This window comes from Schistocerca serialis, chromosome 10 (genome assembly GCF_023864345.2).
Source record: "Schistocerca serialis cubense isolate TAMUIC-IGC-003099 chromosome 10, iqSchSeri2.2, whole genome shotgun sequence".
NCBI lineage: Eukaryota > Metazoa > Arthropoda > Insecta > Orthoptera > Acrididae > Schistocerca > Schistocerca serialis.
The window spans coordinates 160,034,060-160,055,503 of NC_064647.1; the positions used below are offsets into that span (position 1 = coordinate 160,034,060).

The 21,444-nt window shown below is 43.8% G+C and overlaps 1 protein-coding gene across 2 annotated transcripts in view; it reads left to right on the forward strand.

Moving 5' to 3' along the window:
• Positions 1 to 20,577, forward strand: part of LOC126424862 (uncharacterized) — a 544,468-nt gene extending 523,891 nt beyond the window's left edge. Inside the window, exon 7 of one of the 2 annotated variants that reach the window (XM_050087676.1) lies at positions 17,099 to 20,577. In XM_050087676.1, coding sequence (XP_049943633.1) covers positions 17,099 to 17,167 — 69 coding nt within the window. In that variant the 3' untranslated portion in view covers positions 17,168 to 20,577. The remainder of the gene's footprint in view (positions 1 to 17,098) is intronic. The other variant, XM_050087677.1, reaches the window with a different exon arrangement.
• Positions 20,578 to 21,444: the final 867 nt, after the last annotated feature.

Here is a 21,444-nt window from a genome sequence, read left to right on the forward strand (position 1 = left end):
GATAACTGCCAATGTGATAAAGAATACCACTCAATCCAGTGTAAGAAGATTGCAGCACTGCATTGATACCAATGGTCATCACTTCGAACACCTTCTGTAAATGGACGTTCATGCCACCTTTGTGGCCTTCGTTGACCTTCAAAGACTTTACTGTTACACATAATTGGATATTGGATTCCTCTCGATAGCCGCTATCAGAAAATAAGTACCAAACTATAGCAGCCCATTAAAAAAAAATAAACAAAAAAAAAACAGATTTGACCATCTTTCTGAAGCGACCCCACCTAGCAACAAGAAACAAACGTCATATTACGGCCTCCATTGTCCCCTGTAACTTTTGTTCCACAAACTTTTCAGCTCGTATCAAACTTTCAGAGTTATTCTTGGTGGCAATAGTTAGTCCCTCATGTGTGTGTGTGTGTGTGTGTGTGTGTGTGTGTGTGTGTGTGTACCACATCTCCTCTCTAACCACTGGATCGATTTCAACCACACTGGCTACACATATTCCTTATTGTCAGGCAACAATCGCTGTGGGAGTGAAACCCACCTACCTATCACAGTTCAGGAGATATGACGTCATACGCATGGTGGTTGGTGAAAAACCACCGCATTATGCTTCACGTTTAGTTGCTACTAACTCTATTCTCAACACATTTTGCAGGTAGTATCCACATATGCCACTGAATGTACCTACAAATTTATACCATTGTGTCATTCATAGAACATGATACAAGACATCATAAATACTAAGATGCGTGAAAAACTCCCTCATCATGCATAACCATTACATTTATTTACTTCTTTTCTACTAACTCTCTTCGCAACGTACCAAGTGATAAAAAAGTCAGTATAAATTTGAAAACTGAATAAATCACGGAATAATATAGATAGAGAGGTACAAATTGACACACATGCTTGGAATGACATGGGGTTTTATTAGAACCAAAAAAATATGAAAGTTAAAAAAATGTCCGACAGATGGCGCTTCATCTAGTCAGAATAGCAATAATTATCATAACAAAGTAAGTCAAAGCAAAGATGATTTTCTTTATTCCTCAACAATAGCTGTAGTGGAGGAATAATGTTGTGAAGAGCACTGTAAAGCGTGTCCGGAGTTATGGTGAGGCATTGGCGTCGGATGTTGTCCTTCAGCATCCCTACAGATGTCGGTCGATCACGATACACTTGCGGCTTCATGTAACCCCAAAGCCAATAATCACACGGACTGAGGTCTGGGGACGTGGGAGGCCAAGCATGACGAATATGGCGGCTGAGCACACGATCATCCCCAAACGACTCGCGCAAGAGATCTTTCACGCTTCTAGCAATATGGGGCGGAGCGCCATCCTGCATAAACATCGTACGTTTCAGCAGGTGTTTATCAGCCAGGCTGGGAATGATGCGATTCTGTACCATATCGGCGTACCTCTCACTCGTCACGGTAGCAGTTACAAAACTAGAATCACGCATTTCCTCGAAGAAAAAAGGCCCGATAACGGTAGATGTGGTAAATCCAACCCGTACCGTGACTTTCTCGTCAGTTCTAGGATTTTCGGTAGCCCAAATTCTGCAGTTGTGGGCGTTCACAGACCCTCGGAGAGTGAAATGAGCGTCGCCGGTCCACAACACGTTACTCAACCAATCATCATCTCCCGCCATCTTTTGAAACTCCCACACCGTAAATGCCCTCCGCTTCACTAAATCGCCAGGTAACAGTTCATGATACCGATGGATTTTGTACGGATAGCACCGGAGGGTAAGTGCCAACCAAACAGTGGTGTATGGAATGCCGGTGGGACGTGCGACTGCACGAGCGCTGACTTCCCCGTGCATAGACGAACCCGCTACAGTCCCCATTTCTTCCTGAACTGTTCAAATTGCTCTGAGCACTATGGGACTTAACATCTGAGGTCATCAGTCCCCTAGAACTTAGAACTACTTAAACCTAACTAACCTAAGGACCTCACACACATCCATACCCGAGGCATGATTCGAACCTGCGACCGCAGCGGTCGCGCGGTTTCAGACTGAAGCGCCTAGAACCGCTCGGCCACTCTGGCCGGCTCTTCTTGAACTGTCTCAGCAGCATTACGCCTTGTGCTCGGTCGGCCACTACGGAGTGTATCGTCTAAACAACCCGTGGCTTCGAACTTCGAAATCATTCTCGCCACAGCTGCATTTGTCAACGGACCTTCACCCGTTCGAATCCCCTTCCTATGGCGATAGGATCGTAGCGCTGAACTAACACTCTCCCCATTCTGATAATAAAGCTTCACTAAAACTTCACTAAAAGCGCCAGGTAACGTCAACATGCTGCGACTGCTGGCGGATCTGATTCTGTCTCTCTCATTACAGCTCTTTTTATACACGATTGTCATGCACAGTCACTGACGTTTTGCTGTCCAGCACCATCTGTCGGAAATTTTATGAACTTTGTTTTTTTTTTTTGTTATCGTAAAACCCCATGTCATTCCAAGCACGTGTGTCAATTTTTACCTCTCTATCTACATTATTCCGTAGTTTACTAAGTTTTCAAATTTATACTGACTTTTTGATCACCCGATACACATATGCCGCCGAACGTATCTATACAACTACCTCATTGTACGATTGATAGTTAAAGGTATATGACGTTATAAACACCGAGATACGTGAAAAAGGGCCGCACCGTGTATGAAGTTTTAATACTTTTATTCTTTACTAGTAAGAACCTCTACAGTCGATTCAAGGATATCCCTGACACCTGCCTGTGCTTTAGACAGCTTTCAGCTGCTAAAAGAATGTCCAACTGGTTGTAGGCGAGAACAGTATCCGTCTGTAGAGTTATGAACATGCGTTGCCATAGAAATGTTCACAAAATCGAGTTGTGGACACGAGAAACAGCTGCATGCAGCGTGCAGGAATTGTCCGGTATCGTGTTGCTTAATTTGAATATTCTACTTGTATTTTTGTACATTATGCATATTTCTGTGTACGACTTCAATGTGTTTTCGCGCGTATATGGAAATGAAATTTTTTCGACACTTCACTACACAGTTCTTTTGTTTCTAATAGAAAATTGTCAAAATGAGTACGCTGACAATGCCGGGTTTTGTCAAGAAGTTCTTAAATAAGGTGATTCGAAATGAGGAGGCAGTTAGAATTCGTTTCTTCTAAAGGCGGTTTCTATACAGTTATCGGTGTAGCAGCAGTCACTTCCAGACATCACGTCGTCTTCCTCCAGCGTACGGCATAGGTCACTCCTGACGTCATTCGGCCTCCACTCCAGTTCTCCGCCCCTGTTGCTGCCATCACAATATAAACCCCTGGCGTTATCAGGAGTGACATTCCAGCTGCATGGGCTTCTGTGCATGTGTGTGCTTCTCTTACCACAACAGCAAGTACCCAACTCCGAGCGGCCGATTGCTGAGCTACTGCCTAGCTCAAACGATATAAATATTTATCTATATAAGTTTATTTTTGTAAACACTTATCTATATAAATAAAGACATTAATGTTCGTTTGTTCAAAATCTAGAATCACCGAAAGTTCTTCGCCGACTGCTGAGAAATTTTGCTCCAGTTGTTCCACCCACCGCAGCACACCGCGCCTCCCACGTTCCTGACGTCTCAATTCTTTTCAGAGTTTTGCTTGGTGACTCGTGTCTGTAGACGTTCTGCTTTGAATGCTTCTCCAGTCAGTTGGTAGTTGATGTTTCGAGAGACAGCATTGTTGTTATAGGTAGTCTGCGAAAACCAATTGATAATCACTGAAGAGCCAAAGAAGCTGGTACACCTGCCTAATATCGCGTAGGGCCACCGCGAGCACGCAGAAGTGCCGCAACACGATGCGGCATGGACTCGACTAAGGTCTAAAGTAGCGCTGGAGGCAACTCACACCTTCAGTCCTGCAGGGCTGTCCATAAATCCGTAAGAGTACGAGGCGGTGGAGAACTCTTCTGAACAGCACATTGCAAAGCCTTCCAGATATGCTCAATAATGTTCACGTCTGGGGAGTTTGACGGCCAGCGGAAGTGTTTAAACTCGGAAGAGTGTTCCTGAAGCCAGTCTGTAGCATTTGTGGTCGTGTGGGGTGTCGCATTGTCCTGCTGGAATTCCCCAAGTCCTTTGGAATGCACAATGGACATGAATGGATGGGGGCGATCAGACAGGATGCTTACGTACATGTCACCCGTCAGAGTCGTATCTAGACGTATCAGGAGTCCCATATCACTGCAACTGCACACACCCCACACCATTGGAGAGCCCTCTCCAGCTTGAAGAGATCCCTGCTGACATGCAGTGTCCATGAATTCATGAGATTGTACTGGAAAATCACTCTTCATCGCCACTTCGGAGATACTGTGCCCCACTATCAGTGGGGCACAGAGTACTATCTGAGAGTTGTTTGTAAAATGTCTTTCTCTACTTACAAGGCGAATTACCCATTGCACCCCACCTCCCTCCCTCAGATTTAGTGGTAAGTTGTCCTATTGGATAGTCCGTCAAAAACTGAACATAGATCAATCATGAAAACAGGAAAACAGTGTATTGAACTGTGAAAAAAAAAAGCAAAATAGAAACAGTAGACGGTCCACATTTAATAAGTGTATTATCGAACAACATAACTCATCGTAGGGACTTGATTGTGTTGTCACGGTGTTAAGAGCTTGCAGTGGAAGTCCTGAGTTCATATCTCCCTTACTTCCCAATTTTGTGTGTGTTCGCTGTATTCAGATTTGTGCATGTGCCGTGACGTAACGTCCGTTTGCAACGGCGATGTGTAACGAAGGGACCTCCAGACTTACGGAACCCCCAGACGCACAGTACGTACCTCTTATTTGTTCTACACAGGTACATGTTGCCAACGGTCATGTCGCAATGGTAACACCGGTTCTCGTCAGATTACCGAAATTAAGCTCTGTCGGGCTGAGCAAGCACTTGGATGGGTGACCATCCGGTCCGCCGAGCGCTGTTTGGTAAGCGGGATGCACTCGGCCCTTGTGAGGCAAACTGAGGAGATACTTACGTGAGAAGTAGCGGCTCCGGTCTCGGAAACTGACATACGGCCGGGAGAGCGGAGTGCTGACCACATGCCCCTCCATATCCAGTGACGCCTGGGGTCTGAGGGTGACACGGCGGCCGGTCGGGACCGTTGGACTTTCATGGCCTGTTCTGACGGAGTTTAGTTTAGTTTTTAGGTACCACATCTTATGCCTCTTGCATTCCTTTTCGGAAATTTTGACTATTGAATCCGTTGTACCATAGTTGGCACACGTTTATTTGTTGTTTTCATTTCAGTGAGAGGTCTATGCGGCATCTTGCCTGTTGACACTAGTCATCACATTTACTTGCGACGGTAATATATTCTTACCGCATGACTCACATTCCGTCATGAATAGTGAGAGAAGGTGAGATGCCGCATAGTTCTCCCACAGAAACGAAAACAACAAGTAAACCAATGTGAACTATGTCCGCCGCTGGTAGCTGAGTGGTCAGCACGACGGAATGTCATACTTAACGGCCCGGGTTCGATTCCTGGCTGGGTGTTGTGTTGTCCTTATCATCATCGTTTCATTCCCATCGACACGCAAGTCGCCGAAGTGGCGTCAAATCGAAAGACTTGCACCAGGCGCGCGGGCTTCCCGACGGGAGACCCTAGCCACACGGCATTTCCATTTTAATGTCAAATATGTTGCAACGAAGGAATTCAAGAGTCAAAACTTTTAAAACGGAACGCAAGAGGCATAACATGTGGTACCTGTGTAGAACAAATAGGAAGTACGTACATCTGGAAGTCCCTTCGTTATGCCTCGCTGTTGCAAACGGACATTACTCCACGACACATACACAAATTAGGATACAGCGAACATACGCATCAATGATTGGACGGACAGTTCGTCATTTCGTGAAGGGAAAAAAAAAGTTGTCATGATGGAGATTTGAACCAGGACCTTCTACTCCAGAGTCTAACGCGGTGACAACACAACCAAGACATTACGATGAGTTACGTTGCTCGATGTTGCACATATTTAGTTTAGACCTGATCACTGTTTCTATTTTCCTTCTTTTTTCCACAGTTGAGTACACGTTGCTCCTGTTTTCATGCTTTGTCTGTGTTCACTTTTTGACGGGATATGCATTGAACCAACTTACCAGCAAATCCCTTGTTAGAGGCACTCATTCTTAATGTTTCCTTGTTGAAATAACTTTTATCAGTGTCATGCGGTACGTATTAAGTTACGGATCCGATTAGTAGACCTCGCTAGTACTGTGAAACCTCGTCGTTCCAGGACCGGGCGAATTCAGTAGAAAGACGTCTAGCATCGCCAGAAAGCGTCGACCAACATTTTGTATCTAAGAAAAGTCGTTCCTCATAATGCAGTCTATTACACCTAGACGTTAGATGCAAACATTGCACACATTTTCAACATTAACGGTCCTGTAACACTCCCTTGAAAAACGCTCCAAGTTACTTTCTAATCTGCCGCCCTCTCTAAGTTAATAATTACGGGGGCGAGCGAAAAGAAATGCCTCCAGATTTTTTGCTTGAAAACTCTTAAACATTGAAAAATAAAACAAACTTGATTAACGTTATACACCTTCATGTCTATTTTTGTAGCCGTTTGCCGCTATAGGATTCAAATTCGTTGGGTACAACGTGGCGGTAAGTAATGTAACTATATCGATGCGTAGAAACAGCATGCTGTAGTGGAGTTTCGAATTTAAAGAGGTCGTTCAAACATGGAGCACTCTCTGCTTCAGCATGACAATGCAGGACCACACACGAGCGCAGCGATATCTGCAACAGTCCCGACGCCTTGGGTTCGCAGCCGTCAAAAGTCCTCCATACAGTGGCGACTTGCCGCCATCTCTTTACAAACAACACCTTCAACGACTTCGCTTTGGTAGTGATGAAGCGGTGCAACCAGAGGTGACATTCCTACGCTGACGATCAGCAAACTGATGTCTCGTTGGGAGAAATGTATTCGTTTCTAGGGTGACTATATAGAGAAACTAATATGTAGACATGAAGAATACAGATGTTGAACGTTAATAACGTTTGTTTCTTTAAACCTCCAGTGACCACTGGAGCTACCCAAAAACATGTTCTGAAACAATGTTTTGTTTATCCACTAGACAGTGCCACAAGTTCCTCCAAAAAATCGTAACACAACACACACACACACACACACACACACACACACACACACACACACACACACACACAAATGTCATACAACCAAATGTAAATCCACCTGATGATGGAGGTATAAACCTTTTCAACGCGTCGTGGAGATAAACGAACAGTGGCTGGTAACAGTAAACTTGTTATTTCATTTAATGTCAATAACTGTCATTGTAAAGCCGGCCGGTGTGGCCGAGTGGTTCTAGTCGCTTCAGTCTGGAACCGCGCGACCGCTACGGTCGCAGGTTCGAATCCTGCCTCGGGCATGGATGTGTGTGATGTCCTTAGGTTAGTTAGGTTTATGTAGTTCTAAGTTCTAGGGGACTTATGACCTCAGATGTTGAGTCCCATAGTGCTCAGAGCCATTTGAACCGTTTGAACTGTCACTGTAAAGCCTTACCTAAAATGTTCGCATTCAAACGTTTGCTTCATTTATAAATCTTTAACAGTTTTACATAAAATTTCGGACGCATTTTCAGCACGCCCTCGTATTTGCTCTGCCATAATTTTGATTTTGTTGTTGTTATTGTTTTTGAGCTGGTGGTGTCTTCAGTCCAAGGACTGCTTTGACGCAGCTCTCCATGCTGCTCCATTCTGTGCAAGACTCTTCATCTCCGACTACTGAAGCCTACATCCTTCTGAATCTGCTTATTGTATTAATCTCCTGGTCTCCCTCTACGACTTTTATCCTCCGCACTTCTCCCCAGTATTAAACTGGTGATCCCTTAATGTTTCCGAGTCTTTTTTTTTGTTATGGTTTTAGGGCGCAAAACTGCTATGGTCATTAGCGCCCGGTCTGTGACTTAGGAAAAGCTAAAAACCGAATCTGGAAACCAGCAGCATTGGGAAGAAAACTCAAAAAAGTGGGGAAACCAAAAACAGAAGGAAAGCTTAAAAAAACACTATAGTAGGGGGCTTGTTTGTCCCCAAAAAGAGCTTCAAATTACTGACGTCATCTCACTGGCACTAATGAACTCGAGAACGCGATCGGCTGATCGCGTGTCATCTGCTAAAATGATCCCTTCTTGTACTCGAGTTGTGCCGCAAATTTCGTGTCTCCCCAACTCTATTCACTGCCTCCTCATTAGTTACGATATCCTATGCTCGTATTTTTTTCATTAGGCAACGGTGCAAAGCTGTATCGAACGTCTTCGGGAAGTCAGGGGACAAGTTATCAACCTGGGTGACGGAATATAGTGCCTTGTGCGTCTCGTGGGCGGGACTTTATAGAGTGCTATCGAATTTACCTCTCTTTTTTATTCGTTTAAGACTATTTGCTTTCGGTGGCTTTTTTGTTTTCCCCTGGGGACCTGCGGGAGGAAAGTCGCCTAATGAGAAGGAAGCCCATTATCTGTGCTGGCGGCACTAAGAGGATTGTCGCAACTCCGGCTGCTCCAGTACGCTCTCTGCGAAAAGGTAGGGGAGAGCATGCCGGCGACCGCCTGCGGAAGAAGCAACTAAAACAGTGGCGGCCACATTCTGTCCTTGTCGTCTCTCCGACAGGTTTAGGGCGACGCTGGAGGATAAAGCAGCAGAAGCAGCATTACAAACGTTCTCGGTGGGATTTAAGTTAGGTGGCGGGCACGGCAGTCCATTCGCCGAATATCCTCTCGTTCCAAGACCTCCTCCACCATCGCTGTTCGATGCGGTCGCGCATTGATATCCTTAAAATGAAATCAGGATAGGATGCATCCCCGACAAGAAGCATATGGGGAAGGAAGTGTGGCAATAATGTTGACTCCTGAGTGTTCAACGATTTCGAGTTTAGTACGACCACGCAACATTATGCCGCCCCACATAACTATTGGACCACCGTAATAGTCACGTTAGACTATATTTGGCAATTGTACACAACCACTCGCTCACAGAAAGTTCCGTACCTAAAGACTGGAAAATTGCTCAAGTCACACCAATATTCAAAAAGGGAAGTAGGAGTAATCCGCTGAATTACAGGCCCATATCACTAACATTGATTTGCAGTTGGGTTTTGGAACATGTACTGTGTTCGAATGTTGCTAGCCAGGGTAGCCGAGAGCAGTAAGGCGCTGCTTCCTGGACTCAGGCAAGCGCGCCGGCCCCGGATCGAATCCACCCAGCGGCTTAACGACGGAGGCCGGTGTGCCGGTGTGCCGGTCAGCCTGGATGTGGTTTTTAGGCAGTTATCCACATCCCACTAGCTCAATACCGGCCTGGTACCCACGTTGCGCCTCAGTTACACGACTCGCAGACATTTTCAATGCGTTCGCACTATTCCAAGGATTACACTACACTCAGACAGCTACGGTACACTAATTCCATCCCACATGGTACGGGGTGGCGACAGGAAGGGCATCCAGCCATCCCTTAAAATTAATGTGTCATGTCCGTTTAACCATAACAGCAGACCCCACAAGTCGGAATTAATGCATGGAAAGAGATAGAGAGACTGTGCCCGAACATTATGAATTACCTCGAAGAAAACGATTTATTGGCACATAGCACAGATTCAGAAAATATCGTTCTTGTGAAACACAACTAGCTCTTTATACTCATGAAGTAATGAGTGCTATCGACAGAGGATGTCGAATTGATTTCATATTTTTAAGATTTCCAAAGGGCTTTCGACACCGTTCCTCACAAGCGTCTTCTAACCAAACTGCGTGCTTATGGAATATCGCCTCAGTTGTGCGACTGGATTCGTGATTTCCTGTCAGAAAGGTCCCAGTTCGTAGTAATAGACGGAAAATCATCGAGTAACAGACAATATCCAGCGTGCCCCAAGGAAGTGTTATAGGCCCTGTATTGTCCCTGATCTGTATTAACGACATAGGAGACTATCTCAGTAGCCCTCTTAGGTTGTTTGCAGATGATGATGTCATTTACCGTCTTGTAATGTCATCAGGTGACCAAAACGAATTGCAAAATAATTTAGATAAGATGTCTGTATGGCGCGAAAAGTGGCAATTCACCCTGAATAAAGAAAAGTATGAAGTAAAGCTGTGAGGACCGGGCGTGAGTCGAGCTTCGGTAGCTCAGATGGTAGAGCACTTACCCGCGAAAGGCAAAGATCCCGAGTTCGAGTCTCGGTCTGGCACACAGTTTTAATCTGGCAGGAAGTTTCATATCAGCGCACACTCCGCTGCAGAGTGAAAATCTCATTCTGGAAACATCCCCCAGGCTGTGGCTAAGCCATGTCTCCGCAGTATCCTTTCTTTCAGGAGTGCTAGTTCTGCAAGGTTCGCAGGAGAGCTTCTGTAAAGTTTGGAAGGTAGGAGACGAGGTACTGGCAGAAGTGAAGCTGTCAGGACCGGGCGTGAGTAGTGCTTCGGTAGCTCAGATGGTAGAGCACTTGCCCGCGAAAGGCAAAGATCCCGAGTTCGAGTCTCGGTCGGGCACACAGTTTTAATCTACCAGGAAGTTTCATATCAGCGCACACTCCGCTGCAGAGTGAAAATCTCATTCTGGAAAGTGTGAAGTATTTCGCATGAGTACTAAAAAAAAAAATTCGCTAAATTTCGATTACGCGATAATCCAATCACGCAAATCTTGAGGCTGTAAATTCAACTAAATAGTTAGGGACTACAATTACAAATAACGTAAATTGGAATGGTCATACAGACAATGTTGTGGGTAGAGCGAACCAAAGACTGCGATTCACTGGCAGAACACTTAGAAAGGTCTGCTAAAGAGACTGCTTACACCGCACTTGTCCGCCCTATTCCGGAGTATTGCTGTACAATGTGGGATCCGCATCACATGGGACTGAGGGATGACATCGAAAAAGTTCAAAGAAGGACAGCTCGTTTTGTACTATCGCGAAATAGGGGAGATAGTGATCACCAGTTTTCTCCTCCGATTGCGAAAACATTCTGTTGGCACCCACCTACGTAGGGAGAAATGATCGTCACGATAAAATAAGAGAAATCAGGACTCGCACAGAATAATTTAAGTGCTCGTTTTCCCCACGCGCCGTTCGAGAGTGGAACGGTAGAGAGACAGCTTGAAGGTGGTTGATTGAACCCTCTGCCAGGTACTTTACTGTGAATAGCAGAGTAATCACGTAGATGTAGAAATTCCTGTGTCTATTACGTGTTTCCACCTCTCGCCGTATGAGGGTACGTCGAGCATTATCGAACACAATCGTTTTGGTGGTTCAGGTTTTTGTATCCGACAGTTATTCGGATACCCCACCTAGTACGGACGTAGTCATGTGAGAGGTACTGGCTTGAAATGGCTTTGAGCACTATGGGACTTAACTTCTGAGGGCTTCAGTCCCCTGGAATTTAGAACTACTTAAACCTAATTAACCTAAGGACATCACACACATCCATGCCCGAGGCAGGATTCAAACCTGCGACCGTAGCGGACGCGCGGTTCCAGACTGTAGCGCCTAGAACCTCTCGGCCACCCCGGCCGGCTGTGACAGGTACAAAAGGCCGATTCCCACTCACTGGGGAGTGCGGCAACGGCAGCGGCAAACGTTTTCCGCTGTGACGCGGCGGCTCGCGGAATTGGCGTTCCCATCTGGAAGCGGCAGACGCTAGCGGTAGCCAGTTATGGACCGCCACAGAGGTATGGAGCGGGACCGACTGAAACGGCTGGTGCATTTGATTAACGATACCGTGAACCTACAAGGAAGAAAGACATATCAGCTTTTTTATTTTCTTTACGATGTACTGTTTCGCATACTTCATCATTCGTATTTTGTTACTTTTCCATAAACAGACTCATGATTAATGTTCATAACTGTTTACTATCTCATTTAGAAAATCGATCGCCCCGGAACAGAAACTTATTGTTACTTTCATAATAACATTTAGTATTGCAAATTGCAGTACTGGAACGCAATTTAAGGTGGGAATTTAAGGAGATGGGACCTGGATAAACTGACTAAACCAGAGGTTGTACAGAGTTTCAGGGAGAGCATAAGGGAACAATTGACAGGAATGGGGGAAAGAAATACAGTAGAAGAAGAATGGATGAAGTAGTGAAGGCAGCCGAGGATCAAGTAGGTAAAAAGACGAGGGCTAGTAGAAATCCTTGGGTAACAGAAGAAATATTGAATTTAATTGATGAAAGGAGAAAATATAAAAACGCAGTAAATGAAGCAGGCAAAAAGGAATCCAAACGTCTCAAAAATGAGATCGACAGGAAATTCAAAATGGCTAAGCAGGGAAGGCTAGAGGACAAATGTAAGGATGTAGAGGCTTATCTCACTAGGGGTAAGATAGACACAGCCTACAGGAAAATTAAAGAGACCTTTGGAGAAAAGAGAACCACTTGTATGAAGATCAAAAGCTCAGATGGAAACCCAGTTCTAAGCAAAGAAGGGAAAGCAGAAAGGTGGAAGGAGTACATAGAGGGTCTATACAAGGGCGATGTACTTCAGGACAATATTAGGGAAATGGAAGAGGATGTAGATGAAGATGAAATGGGAGATATAATATTGCGTGAAGAGATTGACAGAGCACTGGAAGACATGAGTCGAAACAAGGCCCCGGGAGTAGATAACATTCCATTAGAACTACTGACGGCCGTAGGAGAGCCAGTCCTGACGAAACTACCATCTGGTGAGCAAGATGTATGAAACAGGCGAAAGACCCTCAGACTTCAAGAAGAATATAATAATTCCAATCCCAAAGAAAGCAGGTGTTGACAAATGTGAAAACTGCCGACTATCAGTTTACTAAGTCACAGCTGCAAAATACTAACGCGGATTCTTTACAGACGAATGGAAAAACTAGTAGAAGCCGACCTCGGGGGAGATCAGTTTGGATTCCGTAGAAATGTTGGAACACGTGAGGCAATACTGAGCCTACGACTTATCTTAGAAGCTAGATTAAGAAAAGGCAAACCCACGTTTCTAGCATTTGTAGTCTTGGAGAAAGCTTTTGACAATGTTGACTGGAATACGCTTTTTGAAATTCTGAATGGTTCAAATGGCTCTGAGCACTATGGGACTCAACATCTGAGGTCATCAGTCCCCTAGAACTTGGAACTACCTAAACTTAACTAACCTAAGGAGATCACACACATCCATGCCCGAGGCAGGATTCGAACCTGCGACCGTAGCGGTCACGCGGTTCCAGACTGAAGTGCCTAGAACCGCACGGCCACCGCGGCCGGCTTGAAATTCTGAAGGTGGCAGGGGTAAAATACAGGGAGCGAAAGGCTATTTACAATTTGTACAGAAACCAGATGACAGTTATAAGAGTCGAGGGACATGAAAGGGAAGCAGTGGTTGGGAAGGGAGTGAGACAGGGTTGTAGTCTCTCGCCGATGTTATTCAATCTGTATATTGAGCAAACAGTAAAGGAAACAAAAGAAAAATTCGGAGTAGGTATTAAAGTCCATGGAGAAGAAATAAAAATGTTGAGGTTCACCAATGACATTGTAATTCTGTCAGAGACAGCAAAGGACTAGGAAGAGCAGTTGAACGGAATGGACAGTGTCTTGAAAGGAGGATATAGGATGAGCACCAACAAAAGCAAAACGAGGAGAATGGAATGTAGTCGAATTAAGTCGTGTGATGCTGAGGAAATTAGATTAGGAAATGAGACACTTAAAGTAATAAAGGAGTTTTGCTATTTCGGGAGAAAAATAACTGATGATGGTCGAAGTAGAGAGGATATAAAATGTAGACTGGCAATGGCAAGGAAGCGTTTCTGAAGAAGAGAAATTTGTTACCATCGAGTATAGATTTAAGTGTCAGGAAGTCGTTTCTGAAAGTATCTGTATGGAGTGTAGTCATGTATGGAAATGAAACATGGACGATAAATAGTTTGGACAAGAAGAGAATAGAAGCTTTTGAAATGTGGTGCTACAGAAGAATGCTGAAGATTAGATGTGTAGATCACATAACTAATGAGGAAGTATTAAATAGGATTGGGGAGAAGAGACGTTTGTGGCACAACTTGACTAGAAGAAGGGATAGGTTGGTAGAACATGTGTTGAGGCATCAAGGGATCACCAATTTAGTATTGGAGGGCAGTGTGGAGGGTAAAAATTGTAGAGGGAGAACAAGAGATGAATACACTAAGCAAATTCAGAAGGATGTAGGTTGCAAGAGGTACTGGGAGATGAAGAAGCTTGCACAGGATAGAGTAGCATGGAGAGCTGCATCAAACCAGTCTCAGGACTGAAGACCACAACAACAACAACACTGCACTACCTGTTATGTGGTAGCAATTTATTTACAAATGAAAATGTATGGCAGTTGATCCTCAGTATTTGCTGTGTTAAGATCATGTATTTTAACCACTCTGTGAGTGTGAGCTATTGAAACCTATCAATGAAGTAGTATCACAACACTCAGCTCCATTTCCAAAAAAAAAAAAAAAAAAAAAAGTCGCGCGCATGCATTAAATGTTGGTAAGTCTTAATCGGTGGTTATCCCACGTCAGTCATTCTTGGCCAACTTCCCATGTTGAGAAACGCTGGAGCCCACATGCCAAGCTGTGTGTCCCATCCCAGGTTACCTGGGTCTCTACCTGCAGCGACCAGTTAAACGTGTTGACCTCTCCTAATGGAATACCAGAGCTTGTACAAACTATAATATCCCTTTTTGCCTTTACCGACTGGAAATTCCTTAGCCCCTTTACACATAGTGATGTGCTGTCCTGCAGTATTTCAAAAAAGAATAGCCATAAAAGATTTCTAAACCAAATTTGAAGCTCACAGCTTAATATTCTTAGTCTCAAGTGCATTCCACTGACCGTACCTCGGTGGAATTATACAACACATTGGGAAATCACATTCAGTAGTTATTTAGCGATCGTTTGTGTGGCTTGGAGCTTTTGTCCAAGCTACTCGTACTTAGACCCACACACCGTTCCACCAAACCGCAGGCGCCGATTCAATGGTGAGAACCCAGTAGAGTTTACAATAGCCGATTCCAGCCAACTTGCCTATCAGCGCAGTCAATTTCCCGGGTACTGCTGCACAAGCTTTCAGTGCTGGCATTATCAAGTTTCATATTTGCAGCACTTGCATCACCATGGGCCTTCGAATGTCGTTAAAAAAACAATATCATTCTATGTAGAAAAAAGCTTCAGTATCTCAACTGATACAAAATTTGAGGCGAGTAACTTTGCAATAAAATTACGTACCTCTCTGCAAACAATCGCTTTCCGAAAACCTCATTCAGGTATATTGAACCGCTTACAAAATAAGAAGTAAAAGTTTTAGGTGACTTACCCTAAATATAATGATGGCATCTCTTACTTTACACAACCCATGACGACATCAATAGCATGTACAAGATCGATAAAAAAGCACTCCGTCATCAGGCCACAAGTGGCCCATCGGGACCATCCGACCGCCGTGTCATCCTCAGTGGAGGATACGGAGGGGCATGTGGTCAGTACACCGCTCTCCCGGTTATTATGATGGTTTTCTTTGACCGGACCCGCTACTATTTGCTCAAGTAGCTCCTCAATTGGCATCACGAGGCTGAGTGTACCCCGAAAAATAGCAACAGCGCATGGCGGCCCGAACGGTCACCCATCCACGTGCCGGCCACGCCCAACAGCGCTTAACTTCGGTAATCCCACGGGAACCGGTGTAGCCACTGCGGCAAGGCCGTTGCCACAAGATCGATAACTGAATAAATTAAGAAAAATTCCCATGAGTACTTGGATGAAATACATTGCCTGACCAAAAGCCAAAGCACCCAGAAGGGGAGGACAAATGAAACTTGAAAAGTTCAGTGATAACAAAATCAAGTGAAATTTTCAATAAACTTCGCATTATTGAGCCTACTTAGCAATATGAGTTGCATCCCCTGGCATGCATGCATGCACTGATTCATTTGGGAAGAGTGTAATAAAGCTGTTTTGTCTTTTCCTGTGACAAGCCAGCCCACAACTATTGTAACTAGCCCTTGATATCCTGGGTACTACCACCCACTGAGACAGAGTCGACATTTGAGCTGGAGAAAAACAAGTTCTATCAGACAAAAATCTGGGGATTTTTCTGGGATTACCTCAACATTATGCAGACATTTCATGGAGACACATGCCACATGTGAACTATCACTGTTCTGTTGATAAATAATACCACAATATGCCCTACGAGACGTAATGTGACGTACCACCGTTCTGTCAGAGTTACCACAGTCACTACCAGTTGTGGCCTGAGACTATTCTCGATGACAACTCACGACATGACTTCAGGGGTAACACAGCTGTGCCTCTCCAAAATATTGGACAGTGATCGTCTAAGGTACGTCAGTAGTCCATGCTTTCCAGCCAGTACCACTCCAGCGAGATGTTCATGGCAGTCTGCACATAGATCGGTAATTTCCTATTCCAGTTGCAGCTGCTCTCCGACCGCTTGTTCTCAGGTGGCAGATGTATATGTGAAGAGGTTACAATGTGCTCGGCGCACGGTGTGGCAATCCTCCACTGTGGTGGTCAAACATGGACGACCAAAACCTTGACGACAAATATGCCGGTACTCACAGTCCGATGCAGCCACTGGGCCACTTTCACAATCGAATGCACCTAAAATCTGCAAATTACACGATTCGACCACCATGAGGCCATTTTCAGTCTTTTCCGGGTGCTGTCAACACTGTTTCACAATAGTCGGCAGCATCTCCATGACGCTGTTCACACTCCATTATATCCGACCAGTCCTGATAACAGTACTGAACATGACCAAGACTAATGGACTGTGGAGGCTGACCTACTTGTCACACAGAATTGCAACTGTAATTCTTTACACACCCACTTGTGCTGTGTACATGTACAAATTTACATTTATATCCGACCATATCTTCTGGGGGTTCACCTTTTCAGTCAGGCAGCACATTAATATCGGCAATATTATCGTGTTAATATCTCAAAATCATCTCTAAGATAATCCAAACTGAATATTATTCTTAAAAATGTGGTTGTACTCACAAATGACTCTTTTAATTCTTGTCTTTTCTTTTCCTTTTTTGTCACAGAAGATGTCGAACGAGCTGCAGTCTGGCGATAAGGCAACACTGCTTCCTGACGGTTCAGAAGACGAGTAAAGAGCTACCTGCTGTCCCCAGCGTAATGGTCGGCAGGCTCCAGATGTGGCCTGCTATTGGTCGGTGGCCCACCAACTGCAAGGGAGACGCAGCCGCTACCACGTTGCCACGTCTCTGCTGGAACTCTAGCTTCTGTTTTGGTCAGACTCGCAGTTTGCAGAAACCTCCCCAGCCAGAAAGTGGCTCTCCAAAGCTGCAGAGATCTGCTGAACGAGCAGGGTGCTTGCTGCTTCGTGGTTTTCGAGATGTTTCAGAACAGTTATGTTTGCTGATTATGACCAAACTGTTGCATCATAGTATTAACAGAAAAAGAACTGCTTCTTTGCTCTGCTTTATCATTCGAATAAGTCTTGAACCACGACTTATGCTGTGTAATCTCTCGTCAAGTTTCAGTGTTTACTGTAAATAATAATCCTGTTAAGCTTACAACAAAATATGGGCAGTTGAAATGTGATGAAGTGAATGGAAAAAAAAATGACATATCAGATCCCTCTGCATTGGAGGGAAATGTCAGTGAATGGAACAGATGTTTATCATTGTATTCACAGTTTTGTTGATGTTGCATTCCAGTCTCCTTAATTTATAACAGTGTAATAAGTTTGTATTATGTATCTAGTCGTACTATAAAGACTTTCCACACACATATATGTGCAAGCAGTCATGTTTACTGTTTATGAAGAGAGAATTTTTATGCATTTTAATGGACTTTAAGTATCCTGAGAAAATAACCAGCTATGAAGGGCTACAGGGTAGTCCACAAATGTGGAACAACACTTCTAAAACCAAAATTTGTTGATAAATAGAAATTTAAAGTCAAGTAGTACAAGACATGATTCTGCAGAGGGGGAAGGGGCACATTCGAGGTTATGTTGCCAATATGGGGATCATTTTGGAAATCACCATCTTGGATCCAAAGTGTAGTTTTCAAAGGGAAAGGGGATCATGTCACATATCAAAATAGTAGGGTCTTTCATTTGAGTGTAGCTTTATTCAATCTCGAGTTACGTCACATTTTATAGAGAACGAGACACATGCCAGTAGTAACACATGAAGGTTACAGAATGTTTTCGATGTGTTGTACAGCACGTTGTATGGTGGATGTTATTTGATTCACTCATTGCTCATGGACTTAAACTGACTTACTTACTTCACCCAATGGTATGTAGCATATTGGGCAACCAATTTCCTCCAGCAAACTAGATCATCTAATAGGTTACTAAGTTTTCAAATTTCAACCAGTTTATGTCTATACATTCAATAACCTTTGCAAAACTTCGTTTCCAAGTGTTACGAGGGCTTCCTCTACTCCCGTATCCACCTGTTGGCTTCCACAACAGTGTTGGCCTTGGTATTTTTCCATCTTTCTCTAGTGTAATGTGCTCACAAGATTCAGCCTTTTTTCAGAAACAATTTTGTGCAGGCTGCGTGAACCACATCTTCTCATCATTTCATTATTTGAAATGTGGTCGTGATAACTGTTCTGCAAAATTCGCCTCAAGCATCGTCGGTCAAAAACGTTGAGCTGGTGTGCTGATTGCTGATTTTTCCAGATGTCACATTCGTATGTGGCCATCGGTACGACGATAGAGGACTAGTTTTGTCGGCACACTTAGAGTGTAATTGCTATATGGATCGCATTCATTGGAAGACTGTAGAAGCTCTCCCATTTCTACTGATGATGTATGCATCGATGTTCCCGTTGTTACAGATAAGGCTGCTGGGGTATGGAAATGGTCAGTACCTTCTTTTTCGTGTATATATGCAGAGTGAAGCGAGGAATGATAATTTGTAGCATGGATGTAATGGAATAGCATCTCGCCATTGAACGAAACAGGGGACGCTACCTGAAACCAAGGCATGACTGCTGTAATCAAGCGGGATCCCCCGTTTCGTTCGATGCTAAGATGTTATTCCAAAGCAGTTGGAGGGCCTCAGCTACCCTGCTCGAGTTTAGGGGGAATACCAAATGGACTAAGCCATGAATGTGAATTTGGACTGCGGGCGGAGGCATTCTAGGGCAGCCTGTGCAGTTATGCAAAGCGTCTGTGCCATAGTGCCGTAGTGCATGTGCCTAGTGCGCAGCAGACCTGGGTTCGATGCCTGGTCTTGGTACAAATTTTCATTCATCCCTTCCGTCGGCATACATATATCATAGATGTTTGAGACTTGGAGAAGTCTCTGAAACCATAGACCTCCATTTGATTATCATCTGTTTCATTATAATTTGGGTTGACAGGTTTCCGCTTTTTATGCACACTGCGATTGTCTTATCAGCATTTATTTTTTTAGACCTACAGAACTTGATAATCCAGCATGTCAATAGTCAATAGCTGTAAACTCTGTGGTATTTCATCAGAAAAATCCAGATCCGAAAGCCTTGATTCCTTATTCCAACGTATGCCCATGTTGGAGTTGTCAATAGTTTTTCTTATTATGAAATCTGTGATTAATATGAAAAGGAATGGTGGCAAAAAAGCAGCAAGTGAACCAAAATTCTCCCTATTGATGTATGGCTGACTCCTGCAAGACTCGGCTGGACTTTCACTGGACAATACCAAAACAGCAACTGACGATGCTTCATCCGTAGCCGATTTTGATCTACAGTTTGTCAATTTTCCTGCGACAGAGACACTTTCAAGGAATTTTGCAATAAGTTTCAACACCGCGCTGTGGATTGTGGGCGTTCTGTCTGTGATGCGCTGGCTGAAATCCTATGCGATAACGCGGGTACTCTTCTCTCGCGAAATCAGAAAGTTCTCAATGCGTTCAGTTTGTGTTAACGACATCGGTTTTCACGACACGCGTAAGGAAGGAACATCACTCATAACACGAGAAACAACAAATATGTGTACGTAGGAAAGACAGCATTGTTTTCCTCGTGTCCACCCATTTGATATGTCACATGATCTTCTATCCATCTGATAATTATCAGTTGTGTCCAAGATGGCGACTTCCAAAATGGTAGCCATGTACATAGCTTCTCAGGTTTTCCCACTTTCCGTCAGCACACTACTTGACTATAAATTTCTATTTATTCACTTGTTTTTGTTTTATAAATCTAGTTCCAGACATATGGGCCAACCTGTGTAGTTGGCTGCGTGCTGAGTGGATACTGTACAAAACCTTAGACTAAGGCTATGCACTTAACAACATGAATGCACTCTGTGCCAGACTCATGCAAAGGAAAGCAACGCGGCACTATCTGAGCACTTTAAAAAGACAGAATACTATATATATGTATTACAGCCTAACTTTTCCTTTAAGTTTGTGCTTTTAGAGTGGTCTGACTGACAAATTTAGCTAACATCATGTAATGTACCACGCTGTTCTTTCCTCCTTTCAAGGATGATATATTCCTGCATATCTGATCTATTTATTCACCGAAAAAAATTAAAATTTTGTATTTGTTATGTTCTCATTGCTAATTCTTTGGGAAAGATGGACTGTCTGACTCAGTAATGACTCGTTTCTCGACAGGGAATGAAATTTTTCCTACTCCTAAATCCTTCCACACATATTTATTCACGTTCTCCAGTAGATAAAATAGAACTGATAACAGGGATCTTTTTTTCATTACAAACTGTAGGTGTCAAAAGCCAGTCAATATCCTCATTTCAGATGGAAATCTATGTCTCTGCTGTTCAAAGAAATTGGTATTATGTGTGAGAACATCAAGAGCTGGAGATTGCTGCGTGGGCAAAAAGATGCTGACTCTCATCATGGAGGCATAGGGACTGCAAAAAAAAAAAAAAAAAAAAAAAACGAAAGGAAACGTTAATAACACACCGGTACAAACGTCTAAAGCTTTCAATGATGCAGGTCATTTCAGCAGGAGACGCAGAAGAAAATTGACCTCGATAAGAGCATGAAACGGTATGGATTTGAGGCGAGATTGCGTCCTCATAAATAAGTGTGTAGCTCTGGAAGCTTGAATTACTTGTGTTTTATCTTCAGCAAATCTGTTTTTTTTTTTCATACTGATTTGGACAAAATGTATTTTGCTTCCACATTTAATTGAAGGATGTTCAGTTGCCACAAATAAAGTTACCATTCTACAACACGTTATAGTCAGAGGGCTATTCTTTTCAATTTCTGTCCTAATGAAAATACTCATTCGAAACTTATTTTTATCAAAGTGTGTCTTTATTCATGCCTTACGCTACTCCTACATAAAACGTGTTCTGCATTGATGTAATTACTCCCCCCTCCCTGTTGCTCACTGCAGTTTGTATCACACATAAACTGAAGGATGGAAGGGTTTAACGCCTCTTCAGCAT